Below are 16,583 nucleotides of genomic sequence, written 5' to 3' on the forward strand. Positions count from 1 at the left end.
AAATACACTCCTATTCCAGTACTAGCCAGTAAGGTATGAAGAAAGTTTTTTGAAAAAGAAAGGAAAAAATAACTTTTTTACTCCTCACACTAGAGGAAAAGAAAATTTCAGAAATTGTGAAAGGGATGTCAGAATAGAATTCTAACATCTATGGGTTCTAACAGAAGATTCAGGAATTCCTAGTGTTATGGGCCAGGCTACATGTCCCATAAAATATTCTCCATTTTGCCCTGGGACGCCATGTCATATAAGAAATGCTTCTCCCATGGAACAACCCACCTCTGGACCCATCAACAGTTGCTTAGCATAGCATGTTTGCCAACACAAAATGGCAATTCTTATACAATGTAAAATTGTTCTTTCTTGGGATCCCATTTTTCTTGGACAATGTACACTGTCACTAGACTTTAGTAACCATTCTTTAACTTATATTCAACTAGGGTCATTTTGACCCACATCCCCTTCTTCTTATTTTAGATCTCATGTTTGTTTATGGTTTTGAATCATAGCAACAGCCACTTATGATTAATGTGGTTTTGCACTATAAAGGTAGACTCAAACCCCAGGAGGGAGTCAAAGGGTGTAGACTAGTAGCCTGCCCCATGGCTTGCCAGCTGGTGGATCTGGACTCCCTGCTGGTAAAAAAAAAAGTTTCCATTTCCTGCTTTAAGATCGACTTGGTGATTTACAGCAATCTTGCCATAACACTAGTATTAAATTACATCTTGTTTGATTTCACAGCTTATATTCATTTTTTTCTTTGATAAAAGATACATTGCTATAACTATTCTTACATTAGCCACCTTGCCGAGGGCTGATGTCTTTTCTTTTTTTTTTTTAAGAAGAATAAAAGTTTTAGTCTAAGCTCACATTTTCAGAGGTTAGTTTGCGCTTGGCCAACTCCATTGTAGGGGCCTGTGGTGAGTCAGAACATCATGACAGAAGGGTGTGTCAGAGGAAAAGAGGAAAGTAGCTCAGCTTGTGGCAACCAGAAAGCATATATATACCAAGGACTGATTTCTAATAACATATACATTAAAAGATCAAAACTTCCCATGGTAACTGTACAAAAGAGGATGGGAGATGAAGAGTAAGGCGTATAAGGGAATATTGATATGTGAGAGAAAGATTTTTCTGCCACTGCAATTAAGCAAGTTGTGAATGGTGAAAGGGTTCCTCTGCCACCACAAGGTGGCAGTCCAATCCCACAGAGAAGGGACAGGAGGTGGGTGAGGCAGAAGAGTTGTACTTGGTGCCAGAGGCTGGAGTCCTATGCCTGGTCAATTGTGGGCAACTGCCTCCATAGATAGCTTCTTACTTTGAATTTTACACTTATCTAAATTCTTTAAATTAAATTATAAGTTTCTCACAGAAAACAACCTCCACACCCCCCACTGCAGACTCTTAAGGAGAGGTAGCAGGACTGCAAAATGAGCTGTTATGTTTGAGCCAATGAGATTTGGGAATGTTTACTACTGTTACATCATCTAGAGCAGCAGGATGGGCACACCTTAAGTCCAAATGTAAGGATCATAGTGTAGGATTCCAGGTATAGGCATCTTCCTAGATTCACTTTAGATAAATCCAGGAAGAGGTAAGCCAGGAAGAAGTGAGGAAAGATTGAGAGAGGTAGAACAAAATGATGGTCCAGGACAGGACCTGGGCAACCCATAATAGCAGCAAGAAGAATTACTGCATTTCTTTTTATAAATTTTGCAAAAATCATTTCTTTGCAACAAGAGGAATAATAGTTCCAAGAAAAATGCTGAATCCTGGTATACGTCTAAAGATAAATAATGGAGACCAAAATTAAGGGGTGAGAAACCAAAATTAAGGGGCTAGGTAATACATGGAAACCAGATGCCAAGGACTTGACCGCTCACGGACAACTTCCAGATACTATCTATATATGTGTGTGGGTATACGGGAACCAAATCTAACACTTTACATTGGGTTTACTGTATGAAATAGGACAGGGAAGAGAAAAGAATCAGAGAGGTATTCTTTCACAAACTTAAATTCAGGATTATACTGACCAAGTCATGAAATATAAGGATTTAAAAAATGTAAGAAATCTTCACTTTTCGGTTATTTAAGTGATGACTAACTATCGAAGCACGACTGGTGTTTATTAATGTCATATATGTACAAACATGGAAAAATAAAAATACTGGTTTTTGTGAAGTTATTCTAATTAAATAGCTCCACTGTTCTCAACATAGTATCTCACATTTATATTTTGGCTTAAAAAATAATAACAGCCAACAAAAATAGAGTATGAATGCATGTTTTTAAAGTCAACCAAAAGTAATGAGTGCAGAAGAGACCTCACCCCTTAAGGCACACAAAATAGTCATGTGTTAAGGTAGACCTTACTTAAAAATGATTTCTTTTCCCAAATTTTGCAAAAATCATTTCTTTTCAAAGTTATATCAAACTGGTCATATGTAAATGCCTAAAAGGAAGGCTGTACTAACCAGTCTAAACAACTGTGTATCTGCAAATACTATTTCCGGGATAGTTTCAATCAGGGGCAATTCTGCCTCCAAGGAAACCTTTGGCAATATCTAAAGACATTTCTGGTTGTCAAAACTAGGAGTGGAAGTGCTACTGGCAACTAGAGGACAGAGATAGGATGCTGCTGAACATCTATAATGCACGAGACAGTCTGTTACATGACAGCTGTATCAGGCCCAAACTGTCACCAGTACAGAGGTCAAAGAGAATGTACAAATCCCCAAGGATGGTAAAGGCTTTCCCATATTAGGTCCACAACAATTTTAAAGGGCTCAAAAATTCAGAAGATCTAACCTATTTTTAATTTTGAAATAATTTAATCTTAAAGCAAGTAAGAACCCTTTAGGGGAAAAACATTTCTGCCAACACCAACTGAAAAACAAATTAGCACCTTTCAGTGATTTGACAATTCAAGGCCACTAGGTCTTAATATGTCCTGTGGTTTTCTAAAACTAAAGTCAATTCCAGAGTTGGTTGATCCCCTCTACTGATGAAATAAAACCAAAAGAAAGGGCACCATGTTGTAAAAGAGCAGGTACATAAAATGGTTCCAGAGAATCACAAACAAAAGGTCATAAGAACAATAGTACAGGTTGAACAGTCCTTATCTAAAATTCTTGGGACCATAAATGTTACAGATTTTAGATTTTTTAAAATTTTGGAATATTTGCATTTACATAAGGAGATAGATTGGGAATGGGACTCAGGTTTAAACATGAGATTCATTTATGTTTCATGTATACCTTCTCTCCACAGCCTGAAGGTAATTTCATACAATATTTTAAATAATTTTGTGCATGAAACACAAGTTTTACACAGTTAAGAAATTTTCCATGTGTGATGTCATATTGGGGCTTATGAAGTTATTATGGATACTAGAACATTTCAGATTTTGGATTTTTAGATTAGGGATGTTCAACTTGTATAACTTAAATAGGGTGAACTTAAATAGGCTCTGAATAGAACGCCAAGGGTGCAGAGTCCAAGTAAGACCTTATGCTATTTATTCCCTCCCTGACTGAGGTCCCTCTTGCCTACACCACTTACCCAGTCTTCAAGGACCTGGCATAGCCACATTCTGCTTCAGAATGTAATTCTAAACACTTGAGGACAGGGTCAATATCCTCCCACTCCTTTTGCATACTCGCTCAGCAACCTCTATCATTGAATTGGCAAAATGTAAGCATTTCCTTGAGAAATTTAGGAAGAATTCCAACTTGTTTTCATATGGTAAAAAAGAAGAGAAAAGCCACGTGCAGTGGTGCATGTCTGTAATCCCAGGGACTCACAGGCTGAAGCAGGAGGATCGCGAGTTCAAAGCCAGCCTCAGCAAAAACAAGGCACTAAGCAACTCAGAGAGACTCTGTCTCTAAATAAAATATAAAAAAGGGCTGGGGATGGGGCTCAGTGGTTAAGAGCCCCTGGGTTCAATCTCTAGTACCCCCCCCCCGCAAAAAAAGGGGGGCGGGAAGAAAAAAAATTCACTAACCAAAAAATGAATGAAAAAATAACCCATCACAAATCAACATGTCTGAAAACACAATTTTGAGTGACCTGAAAATAAAGACAAATGGATAATTATTAAAAGGCTAATTTTGTGCCACCACACACAAAAATTCTACAGATAAATTAACTGAATCATGCAAGGGCTCACCCCAAACTAGAAAGCCTCTGACTTAAAAAAACAAAAACAAACAAAAAAAAAAACACCTTGATTTATAAGACTAAAGTTGACAGAGAAGTTTTTATGAATTCAAACCCATTTTATTAGAAATTAAAGCATTTTCAAATCCTACGTCCTCTCCTAAAGGGGAAAAATATGTAGTTTTCCTCTAAACAGGATATATAAAGGATATATGCAACAAGTTAGTATACAGGCTCATTTCTGGTACCAAATTCCTAGAGTGGCACATATGAAAAATCATAGTCCTGAAAAGAATTCCCTTTATGTTCCAAGGCACTGTACATGTGAGTGTGTTTATGGTTATGGATTTTTTAGTGGTGCTCCAGCAGTGAGCTGCATGCCCTGACATTCTTTTTATTTTTTTGGTACCAGGGTGTTTAACTACTGAGCCACATCCCTGACCCTTTTTATTTTTTATTTCAAGACAGGGTCTCACTAGGTTGCTTACAGCCTTGCTAAGTTGCTGAGGCTAGTTTGAATTTGCAACTCTCTTGCCTCAGCCTCCCAGGCTACTGGGACTCCAGGCAAGCACCACCACACCTGGCCCTGTCCTTATTTTGTTTTGAGACAGGGTCTTGCTAAATTGCTGAGGCTGGCCTTCAATTTGCTATCCTTCTGCCTCAGCCTCCCGAGACACTGGGATTATAGGCATGAGCCACCATGCCTAATTTCAACAAGCATTTCTAGAGTGGTCCCTAAGTGTCCGGTAATCTGTTCAAGCATACAAAGGTGAACAGGGCAGTGCCTGTCCTGAGATGCTCATGACCTGATTAAGAGTTTTTGGGCAGACCTGAGCCATGGTCCTCAGCACAAGCCTCTTAGAGGAGCCTAGGAAGGCAAAGTGATCCAGCTGTTTAGATCCTGAAGTCTAACACCTAAGGGGCTTTCCTCACACATGCCACATGTACCTCTAACCCAACACACCCCATACTGAGTTCCAGGATTCCATCTAAAATCTTGCATCTCCACCATAGCTCAGAGAGTGGTTAGTGTCATTACTTCTATCTTCACTATATCCACTTCCACTTTCCCTCTCCTTCCCTTTCCCCAATAGCTTCTAAGTTACCATGTGATGTCGGGTGTCTCTCTGATGTTTCTGGAGTCATTTCCATCCCTGGCATCCCAGTACCAAGGTACTTGAACAGAAATGTCTTGCTGGGCTATGGCAGCAGTGGCTGAACTGGTTTCCTGCTTCCAGCCTCTCCCTGTCTAACATCTGCCACACCTGCCCCTACTACGTTCCCTAGAAAGAGACCAGACTCTGCCCTCCTCCTGCCTCCAGGAAAAGGTCCAGGCTCCATAAAGGAGACCTTTCTCAATCTGGCCTCACCTATCTTCCCACCCTCATCCCCTGTCTATGCTCTGGTCTCTAGGAACTGCTGCCTGGATTCCCTGAAAACACCATTTATATCTAAGCCTCAGCCCTATTGCTCAGGAGTTCCCTCTATTTACAACAGTCATTTCTTTCTCTGCTGGAGAGCAGATGTTCTGTCTGCTCAGGGCCCAGCTAAACTGCTTCCCATTCTGCAAAGCCTCCCGTACCCCAGGATGCCTAAAACCCAGCATTCTGTACAAACTCTTATTCAGAACTGATCAAATTCTAATATAACTTCTTTTATCCATTCAGTTATTCTTAACATAGCCCCTGACACACAGGATGGATTTAATAAATGCTCACTATCTAAATGGACTGAGAACCTCTGATAGGAAACTTCACTCTCAGATGACGCATAATAAAGTCATAGGTAGAACCTAAGAAAAGAGAAAGGCTTGAAAAACTGGCTCAAATGCTGACATCCACCTATTCTTCCTCATTCTCGTTTTCTCTATAGCTTCCCAAGACCAAAAGTCCTAGTCCCTGAAGGTGGTCAGATGCTAGAATTACCAAAGCAACCTGCAGCGATCCTTATGGATGATTACTGTGATGCTCTGGGCAGTGCTGGCCTCCACAAGGACAAGCCCAGAAATCCAACAGCTCTCCAGCTGGGTGAATAGCTGCGGAGAGCAGTTCTTACCATATGGGAAGCTTGCTGATACACAATTACTACTCTTCACTACCTCTACCTGTAGACACCACATCATGCCATCCCAGAGTAGTATACATAGGGTCCACCACACCTTGGGACTGGCATTCTTTGGCAGCACACACCTGCCTATCAACAGACACATCAAAAGCAATCAGTACTGGTGAGAGGCTGCAGCAGGTCTGGAGATGTGGGATTCCAACCAGAGTGGAGGATGGAGAAGTAAAATGAACATTCTTTCTTTTAAAAATTTATTATAGTTGAAATTATTGAATAGAATCAAGGATGTCATTCTTTCTGCATAAGAAAACTGAGTAAATAGTCAAAAGTATAGATGTACATGTGTCTATAATTCTAGAACTAATAGCTAAGAAAGCCAAGAAGTGATGTGGCTAAAATGAAAGCAAATCTATGTTTTGTTTTGTTTTTTGTTTGTTTTTGGCCCAAATCAAAAATAACTCAGGAGTAGAGATGTAATAACTATTTCAAAATAACTGCATATTAAGAGCAAAATCCTAATACAGCTAAGCACTACCATATTTTAAAGTACGATAAAGAAAGTCATGGAGTAAAATATTAAAAAATTACAAATGTCATTCATATTGCCACTATATTACAAAAATATTATAAATTCTTAAAGACAGTGAAACACAGGTGAGGGAAAAAGAAGCAAGTTAAAGGGAATTTTGTGGAAGGTATAAAAACATGGTTAAGACAGGGATCAAAAAACTCCCTTAGTCATAGCTCCCCCACCCCACTAGCCCATCTTCATCCTCCCACCTATAAACAGTCAAATGATGTGTAAAAAGAGGAAGAAGTCAGAATCAAGGAAGCTAAATCCAGTGGTGGAACTCAAAGAGTGTTTCTTCTTAAAAACCAAGAAAACCATAAAAAAATTCTATATGCCAGGGATTTTATGCCCTCTGAGAGAAAAGACATTTTCAAGTTTTACAACCTAGAACATTTCATAAACAACAGCAGGCATCTTGATCAACTAGACAGCCACCCATATAGACTGTGTCCTAAATCTATCAGGGAAGCAACTTTGAGGACAATAAGTCTTGTTAAGCAAAACGCAGGTCACAGGCCAGCCTCAGAAGTCAACCTTAACAAATGGCATCAATGGTCAGTCCTGAGGAGTTATTAAATATAAATTCTAAATACATGAAGTCCTCTATTATCTATTAATGAATCAGAGTTCTACACTCTCAAATGCTCCAAATATCTCAAGCATAATCGCTACATGAATGAAAGCATTAATAAATTTGCAGGCTGGCTCTGTGGCCTTCCTGCTTCTAGGATCCCTTTTCCTCCTCCAGACCTTTGATTCCTTTATGTCATCAGTGCTATCAGGCTCTGTGTCTGTTTTGCCCACTGCTGTATCCACACAGGATATAACACCACCTGACACATAGTAGGAGTTCATTTGTTAAACAAATGAATCCCACTGCTATGTGGGAAGCCAGCAAACCAAACCAGAAAACAAGACTCTTTTTAAGAGTTTGGCCAAATTAATACTCAGGGTGAGGATCTTTTCTAAAAAGCCACCTTTACAGTAGCACACTGTGGCTATACTCTGAATAAAATGGTTATCAGAGAAGGGTCATGCATTAGATGAGACAGTGGCTCTTTTTCTATGTTCTTACCAGTTTTATTTTAGAAGAAAGATTTTCTGGCAGTTTTGTTTTCAGTTGACTTGTTTCCTTGAATGTTGGTGGAAATCCACTCAGGAAAGCCAAATCTTGCATCAGCACTAACCCAGGGACTTCTTTATCTGTTGTCTAAAATAAGGAGGGAAAAAACACAATTCACTCTCCATATCAAGAAGCTGCATGAAGATTATGCTAAGTGAAGTCAGCCAATCCCTAAAAAACAAATGCCGAATGTCTTCTTTGATATAAGGGGGGGCGACTCAAAACAGAGCAGGGAGGAAGAGCGTGAGAAGAAGATTATCATTAAACAGGGACGAGAGGTGAGAGGGAATGGGAGAGAGAAGGGGAATTGCATGGAAGATGGAAGGAGACCCGCATTGTTATACAAAAATACATATAAGAGGATGTGAGGCGAAGGGGGAAAAAAAAAAACAAGAGAGAGAAAGAGAAATGAGTTACGGTAGATGGGGTAGAGGGAGGGGAGGGGAGGGAAGGGGAGAGGAGGGAGGATAGGAAGGGCAGCAGAATACAACAGACACTAGTATGGCAGTATGTATAAACGTGGCTGTATAACCAATGTGATCCTGCAATCTGTACACGTGGGAATAATAAGAATTCATACCCCATTTGAAACAAATGTATGATACATGATATGTCAAGATCAATGTAATGTTTTGAGCTACTAATAAATTTCTGATGTTTAAAAAAAAAGAAGCTGCGTGAAAACTTAGAGTTCTTACTAATCAAGAGCTTACTGCGTTGTACAAACTTCAAAATAGAATGGTGAGATTACTTAAATCAACACTCATTAACACTGGTAAGCTGAGCTCAGAGAAAAAGGTTCTCAAAGGAAAAGAGCTTCATTATTCACACTTTTATTCTAGTCTAATGCAAAAATACAATTAAATTTAAAATGGCATACCAAGTAGCCTCTCCAAACTGTCTGTCTGCTATTTCCTTTAAACACTCCAGCATGGGCATCTTCAACTACAATGAAGAATACAGTAAACAAGCATATTTTTAACAAATACTTAACTGTTATCTGGCAGGACATTGTGTAAAGCATTTTGAGAGCTATTAAAGGAGCATAATACATCATCTCAAAAACAAAGCAGTTAGGAAAGACGAAATTAACACATTCAGCAAAGGAGGAACAATGAAAGTTGGTGTACAATTAAACATTAAATTTTCATTATCTAGCCATTCATGCAGGCAGCAGAAATGTGGACTGAGTTTTGGAAGTAATCAAATTTAAACTGGATCTTCAGTTGGGGGTGTAGCTGAGTGGTAGAATGCTTGCCTAGCATGAGCAAGGCCCTGGATTCAATCCCCAGCACCACAAAGAAGGAACATCTCCCCCAAAACAAGGATGAAAATTGTATCTCAGCTGGGCACAGTGGTGCATGCCTGTAATCCCAGCAGCTTGGGAGGCTGAGGCAAGAGGATCAGAAGTTCAAAGTCAGCCTCAGCAACTTAACAAGGCCCTAAGCAACTTAGTGAGACCCTGTCTTAAAATGAAAACAATTTTTTTAAAAGCAGGGGAAGGGGGCAGCTGGAGACGTGGCTCAGTGGTTAAGTGCCCCTTGGTTCAATCCTGGTATCAAAAAAAAAAAAAGAAAGAAAATTGGATCTCAAAGAAGGAAACGACAGGATGACAGAAATCACAGATATAAAAGCAAACATGGATACATTTGAGAAAAAAGAGAACTGCTCAACTAGGGTAAAATATTTGGCAACTTATGTACCAGCAAGCAAGGGTAACCAAAGGGGCTCTTGAATACCAGGTGGTGCATCATTTACCTGAACAGCAGGGAACCACTAGATCCTTTAGCTCCTTAAGAGGAGAATTTTCTCATGATGAGTTTCTAAAACTCAATTTGAATAGAGCAGATTCCACTGGGGTGAGGATAACATAGTCCGACTAGGAGAGGTTTCTAAAGTAATGGGCACAAGTGAATCAGCAAATTTGCTGTTGATACTCAGGAATCATGGGAAATGGGAGAGTGGTCAGAAGGCTCTGAATCTGATCCCCAAGTTGGGGAAAGAAAGTAAGTTCTGCAAATTATAGCCTAGCAAGATAGATGTCAATCCTAGAAAAGTCTCCAGTGAGTCCCTGGAAAAAGAAGCTTTGAAATACACTGACTTTAAAGGAAGTACTGGGCATTAAAAGCATGCCTTCACTGAGAATGAATTTATCAGATACATCTCTCTCCCTCTCTCTCGGTTATAGTGGGTGCTACACTGGTTGATCAGACTTCTAACAGATCTGATATGTATCTGTACGTAAGCTCAGCAGACCTGCAATAGTATTCTCAAGCAAACCTCATGGATACAACAGATATTCAGGCTGGACCCTGAACTGGGTAGATCATAACATAAATAATTCCACCTGAAGGACGTGAATTCTGAGGTCATAACCATCAAGGTTCTGGAAGATATGGGAGGTGAGTCTGTCAAATGTGTGGATTTACACAAAGCTGACAGAGACCATTATCCTGGATAACAGAATCAGGATTCCTCCAATTCTTGACTACTTAGAGCAATAAATCAAATCTAGCAAAATAAAATCTCCTACAAACAAAGTAAGATCTAGACATGGCATCAAAAACCAACTATGCAAACATAAATCTAAATATGTATTTGAGCATTAGCATATAACTTTTTTAAAGAGACTTGGGAGTTTTAGTTGATAGTTCATGATGTGGCCCTACTGAATTTCCATTACATTTTTGTGCTTGTAAACAGAAGTAAAGCACTTAGACTCCTGTCACCAACTCATCAGGAAACCCTGTGAGACTGACCTTAAAAATGTCCAGAATCAGAACTGAGGATGTAGCTCTGTGGTACAGTGCTTGCCTAGCAAGTGTGAGGCCTTGGGCTCACCCCCGGGCACTGTAAGAACAGAATAGAGTAGAGTAGAATAGAAATAAATAAATAATTCAGGAATCTAAAGCCAAACACTTCTCAGCTGTATCACACCACCCTGATCTAACCACTTTCTCTCTTTCCTAAATCATTACAATTTTTTCCTCTCCTCAGTCTATTTTCACCACAGCAGTCAAACTCATCTCTCTGGAATGTAAGTTAGATTATGTTATTCCTCTACCCCAAATCTTCCAATGATCCTCTATTACACTCTGAGCTGAATAAAACCAACTCCTCAATGTAGCTATGAGGGTCTGCGTTCTTTACCTCCCCCCATGCTCCCATTACTTCTCTATGCTTATCTCTGTCCACTCCTCTCCAAACACACTGGCCTCCTTACTTTACTCTTCAAACAGGCCAGACACATTCCTGCCTCAGGACCTTTGTACTAGTTTTTCCACTTATCCAGATCACTCTTGCTGCAAATGTTCATTTTGCTGGCTCTCTTATCTTCATGTTTTCATTGAAAAATCATCTTTTCAGTGATGCCTGCCCCTACCACCCAATTTGAAATTATCATCGCATATCCTCTGTCTGATGCTTCCTCTATCTTACTCCATTTCTCTCTGCAATATTTATCTTATGTGGACTACATAATCTACTCATTTGTGGGAGTAAACTTAATAAGGGCAGAGACTTTCATTCATCAGTTCACTGTAGCACCTTCAGCACAGAGGACAGCACCCAGCACATAGCAGGGACTTAGTAACAAGCTCCTGCTGAATTCATGGTCCTGCTTTCCTTGTACAAATTGAGCCATATGAAATGGAAGTAGTTTGGAAATGCCAGTTTAGTCCAGAGGTAATATGAATTGCCCTGGAAGAAATCATTTCCTATGCATCAAAGGGTATAAGCTTGCCTGGGAAAACCACTCCACTGAGATGACCTGGATCCAGACTTCTGGGCTGGAATATGCGATTGCTGAAGCACAAAGGAGTTCAGCGACATATCTACAGTGTGAAAGGGGACAGTCATGTGCTTGAAAAGTTAAAATTTTCCTTCCAAACTAAAAATAACTTGTGCACCAGGAAGCCAGAACTTCATTAAACATCATTCAGAATACAAACTGATGAGTGGTAACATTCTGGCTCAATGAAGAAATTATACAAGAATACCATAAACCCCCGGGCAATCAAAAAACAAATTGGGAGTTAGATTATAAGTACTACAGGACACAGACAAGTAAAAATGAAGTCATTGTGAATGTTCTAGTCCAGGAGCTCCATGGAGGCAGCAGAACTTGAGATGGGCCAAGAGAGGAAGTAGGTAGGGAGGTGTGGGTGCACAGAGGCCCAGCATCTCTAGTGAGAGGACTCTGACAGCTAGTGATGCACAGAGAGGTGGATCAAAGGCATAGTCAAGGAAATGAAAGCTGAATCCTGAACACCTGGAGGAGATTATACCGTGTGAAAACCAAATTTAATTACTAAAGCATTTTCTTCACAAAAAGAGGAAAGTGATAAGTGGAGGATTTTCACATTTATCTGATAGTCCTGTGCTAGACAGAGAGGAACTTCCCAAGCAGACAGGGTGCTAGAAGTCTATCACTGGAATCTAAGAAGGAATGCAGACCAGGGTAGAGGAAATGAGATAAGTAAGATACGAATCTAAGAATTACTTGCTATTAAAGCAAATGATAGGATGAGGTTAATTATTAGTTATAGAGGTAAAAAGTAGAAAAGGGGCAAAGATGGTTCCAAAGATTTAGACTGGGAGTACGACACCGACAGAAGAAGAGATACAGAACTAGACTAAATGTTGCAGGCCTGGGCTTGGCAGCCCAGCAGTCAGGTGGGAGGACAGGCTCTGGACATCTAAAGATGTGGTGCAGTTTTTTTCAGAGTTACAATTTTATGAAGGCACTCATCGGTCTTCATGAGGGCTCAGCCTTCATGCCTAATCACCTACCAAAGCTTCTACCTCCTAGTAACATCACACTGAGGCTCAGGACTTCAATATGTGAATTCCGGAAGAAACACAAAACATTCTGTCCATAATACCTATGTAACCAGATGTTTCAGAATATAAACTATGAATGCTCCAGGTATGTTCTGCCAAACTTCAGGAGTTAAATAGTGTGTGTGGGGGCCCTTCTGGATAACTTAGCGTGAAGAAGATAAGGTAAGGATGAGTACCAGACTGAAGGTCCTCACCAGGCATTCAGCACAAAAAATGGGGAAATGTGGATTTCATGGAATAAAAGATACACAATCCTTTTCTGAGATTAGACATAAAGCCCATAAAATGGCAGCTCCTTGGCTCTTATTTGGGTGTTTTTAGTTTATCAGACACTTCTCTAAAATTGAATCATTTCCATCTTTAGATATCCAATCATTTCCTTTGGTAGGTGATTAGGCCTGAAGGCCAAGCTCTCATGAAAGGGAAGTGCCTTTATACAATTGTAACTCCTGGCATGACACTGCACCACATCTTTAGATGTCCAGAACCCATCCTCCAGACAAGTCTAGGCCTGGCCTTTGTGAATTTTGTTATTCAAACATCAATGACAATAAGATTTTTAAATATCCACAAAAAAGAGCTTACCATCCTTAGTGCTTTCAAAAACAACCACTGAGACATTAGTAGAAGGGTTTTTTGGTTTTGCAATGTTGAATATATCACTGGCAGAATGAAAAGAAGGATAAAGAGATGGTAGGTCCTTCAAGGTGCTGTTGGCCAGCAGGGGCGGGTCCAGGATGAGCATTGGCACCTTGATGCAGTGCGTCAGCAGACACTCCAACTGCTTCTCACTGTGAGGAAACATCAGCATACTTACAATGACATTCTTGAAATTTAATCAGCTACAAAAAGCTTGTTGGCACTACCAACTTGGGGCATTTTTTCTACAGCATATATTTAAAAAATCATTATATTTTAACAAATGAGGAATTTTATCTTAAGAATATAAAAACTTAGTAATTTAGCAAGCGTAGTATGAAATTAACAAGTTGAACTCTAAAGCTAGAGTTTTCAAACTCCTATTATTGAAATAAGCTTGCCAACCAAATTTACTAACTCAAATGCAAACAGATTTACAGCATTTCATTATTATCATTTTACAGACTATTCAAAATTACAGTGAAGCCCATGGCCAGGAACTAGGTAGATCCCGATTAACAGAATGTCATGCTACTGGATATAATTAATCAGTTCCAGTTAGAAAACAATTGAAGACATTGAATGTAACACTATACTGATGCAAATAAAAGGAAAAGTATGGGGCTAGGGTGTGGCTCAGTAGTAGAGCGCTTGCCAAGCATATGTGAGGAACTGGGTTCAATTCTCAGCACCACAAATAAGTAAATGAATAAAATAAAGGTCCAGCAATTTCTAAAAAAAAAAAGTTTAAAAAAAAGCAAATGTATCATGGTTCTAACATGAATTTACATGAGCTATTTCTATCTGAATATAAGAAATACCTAAAACAAATATATTACTTGAATAAACAAATGGCAAGTAAGAAATCTAGAATATTCACAAAATTAAACAATATATAAAATTGTTCAACATCCCTTAAAAAAAATCAAAGAAATGCAAAAGAAAACAATGAGGAATCACCTTTTGTTTACTCAATTAGCACCCCTCTAAAAATGAGAGCTCAGCATCAGTGTTATACAGTAAGGCCCAATACACATGCTCCACTGAGGCATGCTGGTGTCACCCCACCTGGGAATAGTTCTTGGGAAAGCAATGTGGCAACATATACATATGTTATATATGAAACAAGTGTTCATCTATACTGAAGGGTGAAACATAAAGATAATGTATCAATGTAAAATAGCAAATGACTATAACATTTAGAGACAAAGCTACATAATTAACAGGAAGAGATGATTAAACATGGAGGGCACTTAGAATTGTCTTTATAACTTTTTTTCTAAAGTTTAATGGTTAAATGGAGAAGTGGCAGTTAACAGGAATTTCTGCTAGTCAGTAAGTCAGTTAGGTCTGATTCAAATCAAATGTATCTAGCAAGATATACATATCTGATGCTTGTCACTGGGTAAAATCCCCTTCCCAGGCCCTTAAATACATACAGTTTGACAGTTGTGTAAGATAAGAAAATATATAGTGAACATGTCAATAAATGATAGATACAAACTTTATCATTGAATTACTGGGTATAAGAATTTAAGAAGGCCAAGACAGGTGAGTAGTACTCTAACCCTTCCAAAAACAAGAAGGCTTTGATTGGCTAGAATCCAAATGACCAGAGCTCTCAAGCAGCCTATCCTTCATGGCACTGTTTCCCACCTAATGGATGCATTTAACTTGGGGGTCAAAAACTAGCAGAGAAGGGACTAAATATAATTAGAAATATAAAATACTGTGCATCCTACGAAAACAAGTGAAAATCTGGAAATTTCATTTTCAGTCTTACAATTTTTATCAATGCAAAGAAATCAAACTGCTTACCTTTTCTTTGTTGGTTCTGTTGTGTTCTTCCCAAGGATTTCTCTAAAAAAGCAAATATGATTTGTCACATATGCATGGGATAGTGCTAGTCCCAAATTTGAAAAAACATGGACTTCATAATGTTGATTTTCTTGATTATACCACTGAGACTAGCATACGGGTAGGAAGCATAATAATGGCTACACCATTTATAATGCCAATAAATTATATGTGCCAATGAAATTTTATCAACAGCACTGTCCCGTCCATTGTAACCAAGACAGTTCACATAAAATATATGCTTTTATATTTTACTAGTAAAACATGAGACCAGGCTATCAGTCATTTTCATGCACCGGGAATGTCTAACATGGACAGAATCTGTTGCATTTTAAGGTGCTAATGACCTGTAACTGGACTGTACATTTATAAAGAAGTGGGTGGAGAGGATCTCAACAAACATTCCTGAGGAGTCAGAGGGGAAGTTACGTCAGCCAGCAACAGAACCCGAGGGTCTCCAGAAGTCCCTATGCCTTTCCCAGACAAAGCAAGTGAAATGACCAAAGTGACGTATTAAAAAAAAAAAGTACCAAACTTTCTAATTTCACAGTCCATGTCTTCATAAAAGGAAATATACTTTTGATGGTCTTTTAGATGAAAACAAATCTACAGAGCTATTGTACTTTTCAAAGAAAAAAATCTATCAGAACATGAAGTTATTTTTTTTCACATAATAAATCTTAATTTCATGGAGATATAAATTCTGCGACCCACCTGAGCACAAAGACTAAGGCTCTTTTAGGAGGCTCCCTCACCTTTAGACCCCTGGGAGACCAAGCCATCTCTCCATAAAATGGCCATGGAAGTGACACCAGAATCTGGCAGTAATGGCTAGGCCCTCCTTAGGCACCAAGAACCAAGCAAGGGTCAGGGGATGACTGTCTCGGTCTCATGATGGTGTGAGTTTCAGAGGCAGATCTTTAATGGTGTATGAAAGTCATCTTATCCTCTCAAATGTAGGCTTCCTTGTACTCAAAGGAATGTGTTTTGTTTTGTTAAAATCAATGTTACCTCATTGCTTTCTGCTCCTCCTCCATCTGTTCTCTGACCTGTTGCAGTTCCTTCAGAAGTTCAAGATCTGTGCCGTTCACCCAGGTGTAAACCACATCGATTGGCATGGGCAGACACAGCCTATGGTAAACCCACAAGTCCTCCAGATTAAAAGCATGTTCATTTGATAGTAAGGTATAACAGAGTTTAAACTTAGAGGCTATGAAAAAAAAAATGCAAAAGTAATCTGATTAAGGCATATGATCACAGAACTGCATGTTTTCCTAGAGCTGGGGGGCTAATATTTATCAAAACACCTTCTTTGTGGCTGGACTA

The 16,583-nt window shown here is 39.2% G+C and overlaps 1 protein-coding gene across 1 annotated transcript in view; it reads right to left on the bottom strand.

The window, feature by feature from the left end:
* Gnptab (N-acetylglucosamine-1-phosphate transferase subunits alpha and beta) overlaps window positions 1–16,583 on the bottom strand; it is a 78,300-nt gene that overhangs the window by 28,056 nt on the left and 33,661 nt on the right. Inside the window, exons 3-7 of the mRNA XM_046429430.2 lie at window positions 16,269–16,388; window positions 15,219–15,260; window positions 13,347–13,552; window positions 8,800–8,864; window positions 7,872–8,006 (exon numbers count right to left, since the gene is read on the bottom strand). Coding sequence (XP_046285386.1) covers window positions 7,872–8,006; window positions 8,800–8,864; window positions 13,347–13,552; window positions 15,219–15,260; window positions 16,269–16,388 — 568 coding nt within the window. The remainder of the gene's footprint in view (window positions 1–7,871; window positions 8,007–8,799; window positions 8,865–13,346; window positions 13,553–15,218; window positions 15,261–16,268; window positions 16,389–16,583) is intronic.

The sequence above is a fragment of the Marmota monax genome, unplaced genomic scaffold, assembly GCF_021218885.2.
Source record: "Marmota monax isolate L192 unplaced genomic scaffold, Marmota_monax_Labrador192_F-V1.1 WCK01_AAM20220418_F8-fsc00051, whole genome shotgun sequence".
NCBI lineage: Eukaryota > Metazoa > Chordata > Mammalia > Rodentia > Sciuridae > Marmota > Marmota monax.